This window comes from Podarcis pityusensis, assembly GCF_964106645.2.
Source record: "Podarcis pityusensis genome assembly, chromosome: 8".
Lineage (NCBI taxonomy): Eukaryota > Metazoa > Chordata > Lepidosauria > Squamata > Lacertidae > Podarcis > Podarcis pityusensis.
Window position 1 is genome coordinate 10,388,794 of NC_138033.1, and position 12,611 is coordinate 10,401,404.

A 12,611-nucleotide genomic window follows, 5' to 3' on the forward strand; every position below is an offset into this window, starting at 1 on the left:
AGGTCAAATCCAGTTCCTGGTCTTGGAGCCTCTCTGTCTCTGACCATATTTCTGGACTCACACTACTTTTTTCCTGTCAATGAAAACTCTCAGATCACAAACAAAAAATGCGCCTCTCTCATCTGCCTCTATCCATCCTTTGCTCAGTCCTCCCTTTTCCTCATGGTGTGTTGCACATTCCAAGTCACAAACTCTCAGTCAGTGGACCATTTCTGTTCCTTGTATGCAGTCAACCTTTTCAGGGTTCCAAAGTTTTGCTAGATGTCTTCCCACTTCCTCTGGTATCAACTGGAATGTTTCACCTGTCACTAGGTCTTTCTATTTCCTTTATAATAACAAAGCTAATTTCCATTTCACTGTCTTTTCAAGCTGGTTTTTTTGGGGGGGAGGGGTGGAATATGGCTCTGATGTTTGGGCACAAAATCTCAGTTCTTTCTGAAATGCTACCTTCTGTCTTAAATGTTGTCAAAAAGCAAACCGTCAACTGGTAGTACAACACACTCCCGGCGTTGATTTTTCCAATGGTCTCTTCTTTGTCTGTCTGGGCCCGGTGCCGGTTTCTCTTAATATTGGTTCTTTTCCAAATTGATCAAAACCCAGGGCTGTTGCACTACAAGAAACATGGAGCCCTTTTGCAACTTTTCTTTCTCAACAGGAGAGGTACGTAATGTGACCATTTCCGGCCCCTCTAATGCCAAAGAAAACGATAGTGTCACTTTGAACTGCAATGCTGCTGGCACCAATGTTTCATATTACTGGCTGAAGGGAAGCCAGCTGATTGAAGGAGGAGGTCATATCTCTTTAGACAACAACAACCAGAGGCTCATTCTCAACCCAGTCACCAGGAAGGATGAGGCCAACTACACCTGCTTTGGGAACAACAGCTTCTCTGAAAATTCCAGTGAGCCACATTGGCTGGAAATCTTCTGTAAGTCTAGTCTGACTATGTGGGCAATGGCAGGCAACTGGGGTCCCATAGTCCAAACCCAGCCGCAGTCAATCATAGATTGCCCCATCACATTCTACTTTCTGTAGCAGACAGAAGTGGCTCTTTCAGCCCTTATCACAGTTGGCTTCAGGAGGGAGGAGAAATTGCCAGAGTCTGTCCTGTGCACACGTTTGCTATAGCCACCCGCTTTTTTTGAGAGCAGTGTGGCTCTCCATTGCAACTAGCTGTGAGTATGCTGGCTGCATGAAGTCAAGAAGAGTAAGAGATCTGACCCACACCTGGGACTCAACTATGAATTGGTCTGCAGGTCAGTTGTATTGCTAACCCCTAATCCTATTGTTAAGGGATGCGGGTGGCGCTGTGGGTTAAAGCCTCAGCACCTAGGACTTGCCGATCGAAAGGTCGGCGGTTCGAATCCCCACAGCAGGATGCCCTCCCGTCGTTCGGTCCCAGCGCCTGCCAACCTAGCAGTTCGAAAGCACCCTCGGGTGCAAGTAGATAAATAGGGACCGCTTACCAGCAGGAAGGTAAACGGCGTTCTGTGTGCTGCGCTGGCTCGCCAGATGCAGCTTGTCACGCTGGCCACGTGACCCGGAAGTGTCTTCGGACAGCGCTGGCTCCCGGCCTTTAGAGTGAGATGAGCGCACAACCCTAGAGTCTGGCAAGACTGGCCCGTACGGGCAGGGGTACCTTTACCTTTAATCCTATTGTTATTGTTGGAGGGCTTTTTCTATTCTCCATTTCATCCAAGAAAGCCCTCTCCCCCCCCCCCCGAAACACTTCTAGTACACAAATTTCAAATACAAAATACAACTTTCTTACGGAGTTGAAAGTGTCATTTTAGGTAACCTTGTGTGTAGCATTCAGGGGACTTTGCCTGTTTGGGCTATGCCAACAAAAGACATAGAGAAAACTGAAATAATCATTGGTTTTCAACACATCTGTCTTTTGATCAATAGGCTGATTGAAATATCATCTGCACCCTGATCATGTTTCTGCTCCTTACTAGATCAATACCAAAGGAAAGGCTCAAGAGTAGGTAGTGAGTGATTTCCCCTGAAGTTCATACTCTTTGCATCTAAAAGAGTTGTCTAACCTAGAGCCAATTTTAATGATATACTGTATATCTTCCCAAATACCCTAGAGGTCATATTCATTGAGCATCCATTCCCAGGGTGGGGCATCTATTTTTCTCCAGGTCAGTAAGATCGCACGGGGACAGCAGGTTGCAACAGCAAAGGTTCCAAGGGTTCTGTGTTTTGGCATCAGTGTAGTAACAACTGAGTAGCACCCATCCCTTCCTACTAGCACAACATGGCCCTTTCCAACATGTGGTTTCCTGTATTTGCTTCAGACGGGCCCGACATCCCCACAATCAACCCTCAGGAGCCAGTTTATAGAGACCAATCCACCCTTAACCTCTCGTGTTCTGCCAACTCCAACCCACCTGCCAATTATTCTTGGTATCATAATGAGAAACTTCTGGAAGCTCAGAACGAGTCCCAACTCCTGATCTCGCATCTTTCTCTAAATGATGCCGGCAAATATACTTGTAATGCCACCAATGATGTCACCGGCCTTTTCAGCCACACCAGCCTAGAGATCAGCGTCCTGGGTGAGTAGCTTGAAAGCCAGGCTGCATCCTAGGCTAACCTGCGCCTTCCTGTGGCTGATAAGACTGTCCTTGCAGTCACTGCTTCATCTGTACAACGGGGACTTGATTGCGCGAACTCTGTCTCGAGGCCATTTTGGCTTCCAGGATGCATTCCTCGTATTCTGTCACCTCAGTGTCCCTTTACAGTATCCATAGCAATCACTCCACTTCAGTTCTTGATGTACCATGAAGTTTCTCTTCTTCAGGTCAAATCCAGTTCCTCGTCTTCGAGTCTCTTGTCTTTTACCATATTTCTGGACTCACACTACTGTTTTCCTGTCAATGAAAACTCCCAGAAAACAAACAAAAAATGTGCCTCCCTCATTTGCCTCTATCCATTGTTGCCTCAGGCCTCACTTTTCCTCATGGTGTTTTGCACATTCCAAGTCACAAACTCTCAGTCAATGGACCATTTCTGTTCCTTGTATGCAGTCAATCTTTTCAGGGTTCCAAAGTTTTGCTAGAAGTCTTCCCACTTCCTCTGGTATCAACTGGAAGGTTTCACCTGTCACTAGGTCTTTATATTTCCTTTATAATAACAAAGCTATTTTCATTTCACTGTCTTTTCAAACTGGGGTTTTTTGGGGGGGCGGGGATAGAATATGGCTCTGATGTTTGGCCACAAAATCTCAGTTCTTTGTGAAGTGCTATCTTCTGTCTTAAATGTTGTCGACGAAGCAAACTATCAACTGGTAGTACAACACTCTCCCGGCATTGATTTTTCCAATGGTCTCTTCCTTTGTCTGTCTGAGCCCAGTGCCGGTTTCTCTCAATATTGGTTCTTTTCCAAATTGATCAAAATCCAGGGCTGATGCACTACAAAAAACATGGAGCCCTTTTGCAACTTTTCTTTCTCAACAGGAGAGGTACGTAATGTGACCATTTCCGGCCCCTCTAATGCCAAAGAAAACGATAGTGTCACTTTGAACTGCAGTGCTGCTGGCACCAATGTTTCATATTACTGGCTGAAGGGAAGCCAGCTGATTGAAGGAGGAGGTCATATCTCTTTAGACAACAACAACCAGAGGCTCATTCTCAATCCAGTCACCAGGAACGATGAGGCCAACTACACCTGCTTTGGGAACAACAGCTTCTCTGAAAGTTCCAGTGAGCCACATTGGCTGCAAATCTTCTGTAAGTCTAGACTGACTATGTGGGCAATGGCGGGCAACTGGTGTCCCATAGTCCAAACCCAGCCACAGTCAGTCTTAGTTTTCACCATCACATTCTAATTTCTATAGCAGACAAAAGTGGCTCTTTCAGCTCTTATCACAGCTGGCTTCAGGAAGAAGTCGAAACTGCCAGAGTCTGCCCTGAGCACACGTTTGCTATAGCCTCCCTCTTTTTCTAAGAGCAGTGTGGCTCTCCATTGCAACTAGCTATGAGTATACTGGCTGCATGAAGTCAAGAAGAGTAAGAGATTTGACCCACACCTGGGACTCAGCTATGAATTGATCCGCAGGTCAATCGTATTACTAACCCCTAATCCTAGTGTTATTAATAGACGGTTTTTTTCCTATGCTCAATTTTAGCCAAGACAGGCCCCTCCCTCACTCCCCCGGACACTCTCCAAGTACACAAATAGAAATTTCAAATAAAAAATACAACTACCTTATGGAATTGAAAGGGTTATTTTAGGTAACCTTGTGTGTAGCATTCAGGGGACTTTGCTCATTTTCCAAAGGCCAGAAAGCTATAACTGAAGCTTGAAAGTCTAGTGGCCAATAGGGAGGAATACTATAGAAAGGATCCGGTATTAGTTGCCTTGAGTCACCCAAATCTGTGAGCAACTTGGCTCACTGCCACACCCTGTTTTGACAATCCCAACAAAGGTTGTGGAGAAAACAGAAAGAACTGTTTGGTTTTACTGCATCTGTCCCTTTGATCAATGGGCTGATTGGAATGTTATCTGCATCCTGATCAGCTTTCTGCTACATGAAAGGCTAAATATTGAGGATTTAGCATTACTACCCCCCAGCTCAAACCCTTGGGGCCTTATATTCTTCCAAACAACCCTGAGGTGATATATTCACTGAGCATCCATTCCCAGGGATATTTCTCCAGATTGGAATTGTTGCATGGGGACAGCAGGTTCGGGAAAAACACGGTTCCAGTGGCTCTATATTTTGGCATCAGTGTCGTAACAACAGAGTAGCACCTCTTCTACCAGCACAGCCTGGCCCTTTCCAACATGTGGTTTTCCTATATTTGCTTCAGACGGGCCCGACATCCCCACAATCAACCCTCAGGAGCCAGTTTACATAGAGCACTTCCCCCTTAACCTCTCGTGTTCTGCCAACTCCAACCCACCTGCCAGTTATTCTTGGTATCATAATGAGAAACTTCTGGAAGCTCAGAACGAGTCCCAACTCCTGATCTCGCATCTTTCTCTAAATGATGCCGGCAAATATACTTGTAATGCCACCAATGATGCCACCGGCCTTTTCAGCCACACCAGCCTAGAGATCAGCGTCCTGGGTGAGTAGTTTGAAGGCCAGGCTGCATCCTAGGCTAACTTGCGCCTTCCTGTGGCTGATAAGACTGTCCTTGCAGTCACTGCTTCATCTGTACAATGGGGACTTGATTGCGCGACCTCTGTCTCGTGGCCATTTTGGCTAAAAGGATGCATTCCTCGTATTCTGTCACCTCACTGTCCCTTTACAGTATCCATGGCAATCACTCAAGTTCAGTTCCTGAAGTACCATGAAGTTTCTCTTCTTCAGGTCAAATCCAGTTCCTGGTCTTGGAGTCTCTCTGTCTCTTACCAGATTTCTGGACTCACACTACTTTTTTCCTGTCTGAAAACTCCCAGATCACAAACAAAAAATGCACCTCTCTCATCTGCCTCTAGCCATCGTTTCCTCAGTCCTCACTTTTCCTCATGGTGTGTTGCACATTCCAAGTCACAAACTCTCAGTCAGTGGACCATTTCTGTTCCTTGTATGCAGTCAACCTTTTCAGGGTTCCAAAGTTTTGCTAGATGTCTTCCCACTTCCTCTGGTATCAACTGGAATGTTTCACCTGTCACTAGGTCTTTCTATTTCCTTTATAATAACAAAGCTAATTTCCATTTCACTGTCTTTTCAAGCTGGTTTTTTTGGGGGGGAGGGGTGGAATATGGCTCTGATGTTTGGGCACAAAATCTCAGTTCTTTCTGAAATGCTACCTTCTGTCTTAAATGTTGTCAAAAAGCAAACCGTCAACTGGTAGTACAACACACTCCCGGCGTTGATTTTTCCAATGGTCTCTTCTTTGTCTGTCTGGGCCCGGTGCCGGTTTCTCTTAATATTGGTTCTTTTCCAAATTGATCAAAACCCAGGGCTGTTGCACTACAAGAAACATGGAGCCCTTTTGCAACTTTTCTTTCTCAACAGGAGAGGTACGTAATGTGACCATTTCCGGCCCCTCTAATGCCAAAGAAAACGATAGTGTCACTTTGAACTGCAATGCTGCTGGCACCAATGTTTCATATTACTGGCTGAAGGGAAGCCAGCTGATTGAAGGAGGAGGTCATATCTCTTTAGACAACAACAACCAGAGGCTCATTCTCAACCCAGTCACCAGGAAGGATGAGGCCAACTACACCTGCTTTGGGAACAACAGCTTCTCTGAAAATTCCAGTGAGCCACATTGGCTGGAAATCTTCTGTAAGTCTAGTCTGACTATGTGGGCAATGGCAGGCAACTGGGGTCCCATAGTCCAAACCCAGCCGCAGTCAATCATAGATTGCCCCATCACATTCTACTTTCTGTAGCAGACAGAAGTGGCTCTTTCAGCCCTTATCACAGTTGGCTTCAGGAGGGAGGAGAAATTGCCAGAGTCTGTCCTGTGCACACGTTTGCTATAGCCACCCGCTTTTTTTGAGAGCAGTGTGGCTCTCCATTGCAACTAGCTGTGAGTATGCTGGCTGCATGAAGTCAAGAAGAGTAAGAGATCTGACCCACACCTGGGACTCAACTATGAATTGGTCTGCAGGTCAGTTGTATTGCTAACCCCTAATCCTATTGTTAAGGGATGCGGGTGGCGCTGTGGGTTAAAGCCTCAGCACCTAGGACTTGCCGATCGAAAGGTCGGCGGTTCGAATCCCCACAGCAGGATGCCCTCCCGTCGTTCGGTCCCAGCGCCTGCCAACCTAGCAGTTCGAAAGCACCCTCGGGTGCAAGTAGATAAATAGGGACCGCTTACCAGCAGGAAGGTAAACGGCGTTCTGTGTGCTGCGCTGGCTCGCCAGATGCAGCTTGTCACGCTGGCCACGTGACCCGGAAGTGTCTTCGGACAGCGCTGGCTCCCGGCCTTTAGAGTGAGATGAGCGCACAACCCTAGAGTCTGGCAAGACTGGCCCGTACGGGCAGGGGTACCTTTACCTTTAATCCTATTGTTATTGTTGGAGGGCTTTTTCTATTCTCCATTTCATCCAAGAAAGCCCTCTCCCCCCCCCCCCCGAAACACTTCTAGTACACAAATTTCAAATACAAAATACAACTTTCTTACGGAGTTGAAAGTGTCATTTTAGGTAACCTTGTGTGTAGCATTCAGGGGACTTTGCCTGTTTGGGCTATGCCAACAAAAGACATAGAGAAAACTGAAATAATCATTGGTTTTCAACACATCTGTCTTTTGATCAATAGGCTGATTGAAATATCATCTGCACCCTGATCATGTTTCTGCTCCTTACTAGATCAATACCAAAGGAAAGGCTCAAGAGTAGGTAGTGAGTGATTTCCCCTGAAGTTCATACTCTTTGCATCTAAAAGAGTTGTCTAACCTAGAGCCAATTTTAATGATATACTGTATATCTTCCCAAATACCCTAGAGGTCATATTCATTGAGCATCCATTCCCAGGGTGGGGCATCTATTTTTCTCCAGGTCAGTAAGATCGCACGGGGACAGCAGGTTGCAACAGCAAAGGTTCCAAGGGTTCTGTGTTTTGGCATCAGTGTAGTAACAACTGAGTAGCACCCATCCCTTCCTACTAGCACAACATGGCCCTTTCCAACATGTGGTTTCCTGTATTTGCTTCAGACGGGCCCGACATCCCCACAATCAACCCTCAGGAGCCAGTTTATAGAGACCAATCCACCCTTAACCTCTCGTGTTCTGCCAACTCCAACCCACCTGCCAATTATTCTTGGTATCATAATGAGAAACTTCTGGAAGCTCAGAACGAGTCCCAACTCCTGATCTCGCATCTTTCTCTAAATGATGCCGGCAAATATACTTGTAATGCCACCAATGATGTCACCGGCCTTTTCAGCCACACCAGCCTAGAGATCAGCGTCCTGGGTGAGTAGCTTGAAAGCCAGGCTGCATCCTAGGCTAACCTGCGCCTTCCTGTGGCTGATAAGACTGTCCTTGCAGTCACTGCTTCATCTGTACAACGGGGACTTGATTGCGCGAACTCTGTCTCGAGGCCATTTTGGCTTCCAGGATGCATTCCTCGTATTCTGTCACCTCAGTGTCCCTTTACAGTATCCATAGCAATCACTCCACTTCAGTTCTTGATGTACCATGAAGTTTCTCTTCTTCAGGTCAAATCCAGTTCCTCGTCTTCGAGTCTCTTGTCTTTTACCATATTTCTGGACTCACACTACTGTTTTCCTGTCAATGAAAACTCCCAGAAAACAAACAAAAAATGTGCCTCCCTCATTTGCCTCTATCCATTGTTGCCTCAGGCCTCACTTTTCCTCATGGTGTTTTGCACATTCCAAGTCACAAACTCTCAGTCAATGGACCATTTCTGTTCCTTGTATGCAGTCAATCTTTTCAGGGTTCCAAAGTTTTGCTAGAAGTCTTCCCACTTCCTCTGGTATCAACTGGAAGGTTTCACCTGTCACTAGGTCTTTATATTTCCTTTATAATAACAAAGCTATTTTCATTTCACTGTCTTTTCAAACTGGGGTTTTTTGGGGGGGCGGGGATAGAATATGGCTCTGATGTTTGGCCACAAAATCTCAGTTCTTTGTGAAGTGCTATCTTCTGTCTTAAATGTTGTCGACGAAGCAAACTATCAACTGGTAGTACAACACTCTCCCGGCATTGATTTTTCCAATGGTCTCTTCCTTTGTCTGTCTGAGCCCAGTGCCGGTTTCTCTCAATATTGGTTCTTTTCCAAATTGATCAAAATCCAGGGCTGATGCACTACAAAAAACATGGAGCCCTTTTGCAACTTTTCTTTCTCAACAGGAGAGGTACGTAATGTGACCATTTCCGGCCCCTCTAATGCCAAAGAAAACGATAGTGTCACTTTGAACTGCAGTGCTGCTGGCACCAATGTTTCATATTACTGGCTGAAGGGAAGCCAGCTGATTGAAGGAGGAGGTCATATCTCTTTAGACAACAACAACCAGAGGCTCATTCTCAATCCAGTCACCAGGAACGATGAGGCCAACTACACCTGCTTTGGGAACAACAGCTTCTCTGAAAGTTCCAGTGAGCCACATTGGCTGCAAATCTTCTGTAAGTCTAGACTGACTATGTGGGCAATGGCGGGCAACTGGTGTCCCATAGTCCAAACCCAGCCACAGTCAGTCTTAGTTTTCACCATCACATTCTAATTTCTATAGCAGACAAAAGTGGCTCTTTCAGCTCTTATCACAGCTGGCTTCAGGAAGAAGTCGAAACTGCCAGAGTCTGCCCTGAGCACACGTTTGCTATAGCCTCCCTCTTTTTCTAAGAGCAGTGTGGCTCTCCATTGCAACTAGCTATGAGTATACTGGCTGCATGAAGTCAAGAAGAGTAAGAGATTTGACCCACACCTGGGACTCAGCTATGAATTGATCCGCAGGTCAATCGTATTACTAACCCCTAATCCTAGTGTTATTATTAGACGGTTTTTTTCCTATGCTCAATTTTAGCCAAGACAGGCCCCTCCCTCACTCCCCCGGACACTCTCCAAGTACACAAATAGAAATTTCAAATAAAAAATACAACTACCTTATGGAATTGAAAGGGTTATTTTAGGTAACCTTGTGTGTAGCATTCAGGGGACTTTGCTCATTTTCCAAAGGCCAGAAAGCTATAACTGAAGCTTGAAAGTCTAGTGGCCAATAGGGAGGAATACTAAAGAAAGGATCCGGTATTAGTTGCCTTGAGTCACCCAAATCTGTGAGCAACTTGGCTCACTGCCACACCCTGTTTTGACAATCCCAACAAAGGTTGTGGAGAAAACAGAAAGAACTGTTTGGTTTTACTGCATCTGTCCCTTTGATCAATGGGCTGATTGGAATGTTATCTGCATCCTGATCAGCTTTCTGCTACATGAAAGGCTAAATATTGAGGATTTAGCATTACTACCCCCCAGCTCAAACCCTTGGGGCCTTATATTCTTCCAAACAACCCTGAGGTGATATATTCACTGAGCATCCATTCCCAGGGATATTTCTCCAGATTGGAATTGTTGCATGGGGACAGCAGGTTCGGGAAAAACACGGTTCCAGTGGCTCTATATTTTGGCATCAGTGTCGTAACAACAGAGTAGCACCTCTTCTACCAGCACAGCCTGGCCCTTTCCAACATGTGGTTTTCCTATATTTGCTTCAGACGGGCCCGACATCCCCACAATCAACCCTCAGGAGCCAGTTTACATAGAGCACTTCCCCCTTAACCTCTCGTGTTGTGCCAACTCCAACCCACCTGCCAGTTATTCTTGGTATCATAATGAGAAACTTCTGGAAGCTCAGAACGAGTCCCAACTCCTGATCTCGCATCTTTCTCTAAATGATGCCGGCAAATATACTTGTAATGCCACCAATGATGCCACCGGCCTTTTCAGCCACACCAGCCTGGAGATCAGCGTCCTGGGTGAGTAGTTTGAAGGCCAGGCTGCATCCTAGGCTAACTTGCGCCTTCCTGTGGCTGATAAGACTGTCCTTGCAGTCACTGCTTCATCTGTACAACGGGGACTTGATTGCGCGAACTCTGTCTCGTGGCCATTTTGGCTAAAAGGATGCATTCCTCGTATTCTGTCACCTCACTGTCCCTTTACAGTATCCATGGCAATCACTCAAGTTCAGTTCCTGAAGTACCATGAAGTTTCTCTTCTTCAGGTCAAATCCAGTTCCTGGTCTTGGAGTCTCTCTGTCTCTTACCAGATTTCTGGACTCACACTACTTTTTTCCTGTCTGAAAACTCCCAGATCACAAACAAAAAATGCACCTCTCTCATCTGCCTCTAGCCATCGTTTCCTCAGTCCTCCCTTTTCCTCATGGTGTGTTGCACATTCCAAGTCACAAACTCTCAGTCAGTGGACCATTTCTGTTCCTTGTATGCAGTCAACCTTTTCAGGGTTCCAAAGTTTTGCTAGATGTCTTCCCACTTCCTCTGGTATCAACTGGAATGTTTCACCTGTCACTAGGTCTTTCTATTTCCTTTATAATAACAAAGCTAATTTCCATTTCACTGTCTTTTCAAGCTGGTTTTTTGGGGGGGGAGGGGTGGAATATGGCTCTGATGTTTGGGCACAAAATCTCAGTTCTTTCTGAAATGCTACCTTCTGTCTTAAATGTTGTCAAAAAGCAAACCGTCAACTGGTAGTACAACACACTCCCGGCGTTGATTTTTCCAATGGTCTCTTCTTTGTCTGTCTGGGCCCGGTGCCGGTTTCTCTTAATATTGGTTCTTTTCCAAATTGATCAAAATCCAGGGCTGTTGCACTACAAGAAACATGGAGCCCTTTTGCAACTTTTCTTTCTCAACAGGAGAGGTACGTAATGTGACCATTTCCGGCCCCTCTAATGCCAAAGAAAACGATAGTGTCACTTTGAACTGCAATGCTGCTGGCACCAATGTTTCATATTACTGGCTGAAGGGAAGCCAGCTGATTGAAGGAGGAGGTCATATCTCTTTAGACAACAACAACCAGAGGCTCATTCTCAACCCAGTCACCAGGAAGGATGAGGCCAACTACACCTGCTTTGGGAACAACAGCTTCTCTGAAAATTCCAGTGAGCCACATTGGCTGGAAATCTTCTGTAAGTCTAGTCTGACTATGTGGGCAATGGCAGGCAACTGGGGTCCCATAGTCCAAATCCAGCCGCAGTCAATCATAGATTGCCCCATCATATTATACTTTCTGTAGCAGACAAAAGTGGCTCTTGCAGCCCTTATCACAGCTGGCTTCAGGAGGGAGGAGAAACTGCCAGAGTCTGTCCTGTGCACACGTTTGCTATAGCCACCCGCTTTTTCTGAGAGCAGGGTGGCTCTCCATTGCAACTAGCTGTGAGTATGCTGGCTGCATGAAGTCAAGAAGAGTAAGAGATCTGACCCACACCTGGGACTCAACTATGAATTGGTCTGCAGGTCAATCGTATTGCTAACCCCTAATCCTATTGTTATTATTAGAGATTTTTTTCCTATGCTCCATTTCAGCCAAGACAGGCCCCTCCCTCACTCCCCCGGACACTCTCCAAGTACACAAATAGAAATTTCAAATAAAAAACACAACTTCCTGATGGAGTTGAAAGGGTTCTTTTAGCTAACCTTGTGTGTAGCATCCAGGGGACTTTGCTCATTTTCCAAAGGCCAGAAAGCTAGAACTGAAGCTTGAAAGTCTAGTGGCCAATTGGGAGGAATACTGTTAGAAGGGATCCGGTAATAGTTCCTTTGAGTTACCCAAATCTGCAAGCAACTTGGCTCACTTGCTCACCCAGTTTCGACAATCCCAACAAAGGTTGTGAAGAAAACAGAAAGAACTGTTTGGTTTTACTGCATCTGTCCCTTTGATCAGTGGGCTGATTAGAATATTATCTGCATCCTGATCAGCTTTCTGCTATGTGAAAGGCTAAATAATGGGGATTTAGCATTCCTACCCCCCAAGCTCAAACCCTTAGGGTCCTGATTTTCTTTCAAACAACCCTGAGGTGATATATTCACTGAGCATCCATTCCCAGGGATATTTCTCCAGATTGGAATTGTTGCATGGGGAAAGCAGGTTGGGGGGGGGAATGGTACCAGAGGTTCTGTGTTTTGGCATCAGTGTAGTAACAACTGAGTAGCACCCTTCCCTTCCT

At 45.9% G+C, this 12,611-nt stretch overlaps 2 protein-coding genes across 3 annotated transcripts in view; both read left to right on the top strand.

Moving 5' to 3' along the window:
* The window catches only part of LOC308483156 (hemicentin-1-like), a 56,934-nt gene that overhangs the window by 12,075 nt on the left and 32,248 nt on the right, over window positions 1-12,611 (top strand). The window contains exons 3-7 of the mRNA XM_081016740.1: window positions 656-928; window positions 2,304-2,564; window positions 8,743-9,060; window positions 10,144-10,404; window positions 11,301-11,676. Coding sequence (XP_080872866.1) covers window positions 656-928; window positions 2,304-2,564; window positions 8,743-9,060; window positions 10,144-10,404; window positions 11,301-11,676 — 1,489 coding nt within the window. The remainder of the gene's footprint in view (window positions 1-655; window positions 929-2,303; window positions 2,565-8,742; window positions 9,061-10,143; window positions 10,405-11,300; window positions 11,677-12,611) is intronic.
* On the top strand, window positions 2,855-9,655 carry LOC308484287 (cell adhesion molecule CEACAM5-like). 2 transcript variants are annotated; one of them, XM_081019092.1, is made up of 4 exons: window positions 2,855-3,737; window positions 4,821-5,081; window positions 5,978-6,250; window positions 7,627-8,750. In XM_081019092.1, the coding sequence occupies exons 1-4, from the start codon at window positions 3,431-3,433 to the stop codon at window positions 7,893-7,895; spliced, it is 1,110 nt and encodes a 369-aa protein (XP_080875218.1). In that variant the 5' UTR covers window positions 2,855-3,430; the 3' UTR covers window positions 7,896-8,750. The 2 variants fall into 2 exon arrangements, with proteins under 2 accessions (XP_080875218.1, XP_080875219.1); XM_081019093.1 differs by lacking the exon at window positions 7,627-8,750 and adding an exon at window positions 9,232-9,655 and having other exon boundaries at window positions 2,866-3,737; window positions 5,978-6,390.

Coding starts and splice junctions, on each gene's coding strand:
- LOC308484287 (XM_081019092.1), top strand. CDS start 3,431: ATGGAGCCCTTTTGCAACTTTTCTTTCTCAACAGGAGAGGTACGTAAT. Junction 5,082..5,977: donor CCTAGAGATCAGCGTCCTGG/GTGAGTAGTTTG, acceptor CTTTCTCAACAG/GAGAGGTACGTAATGTGACC. Junction 6,251..7,626: donor ACATTGGCTGGAAATCTTCT/GTAAGTCTAGTC, acceptor TATTTGCTTCAG/ACGGGCCCGACATCCCCACA.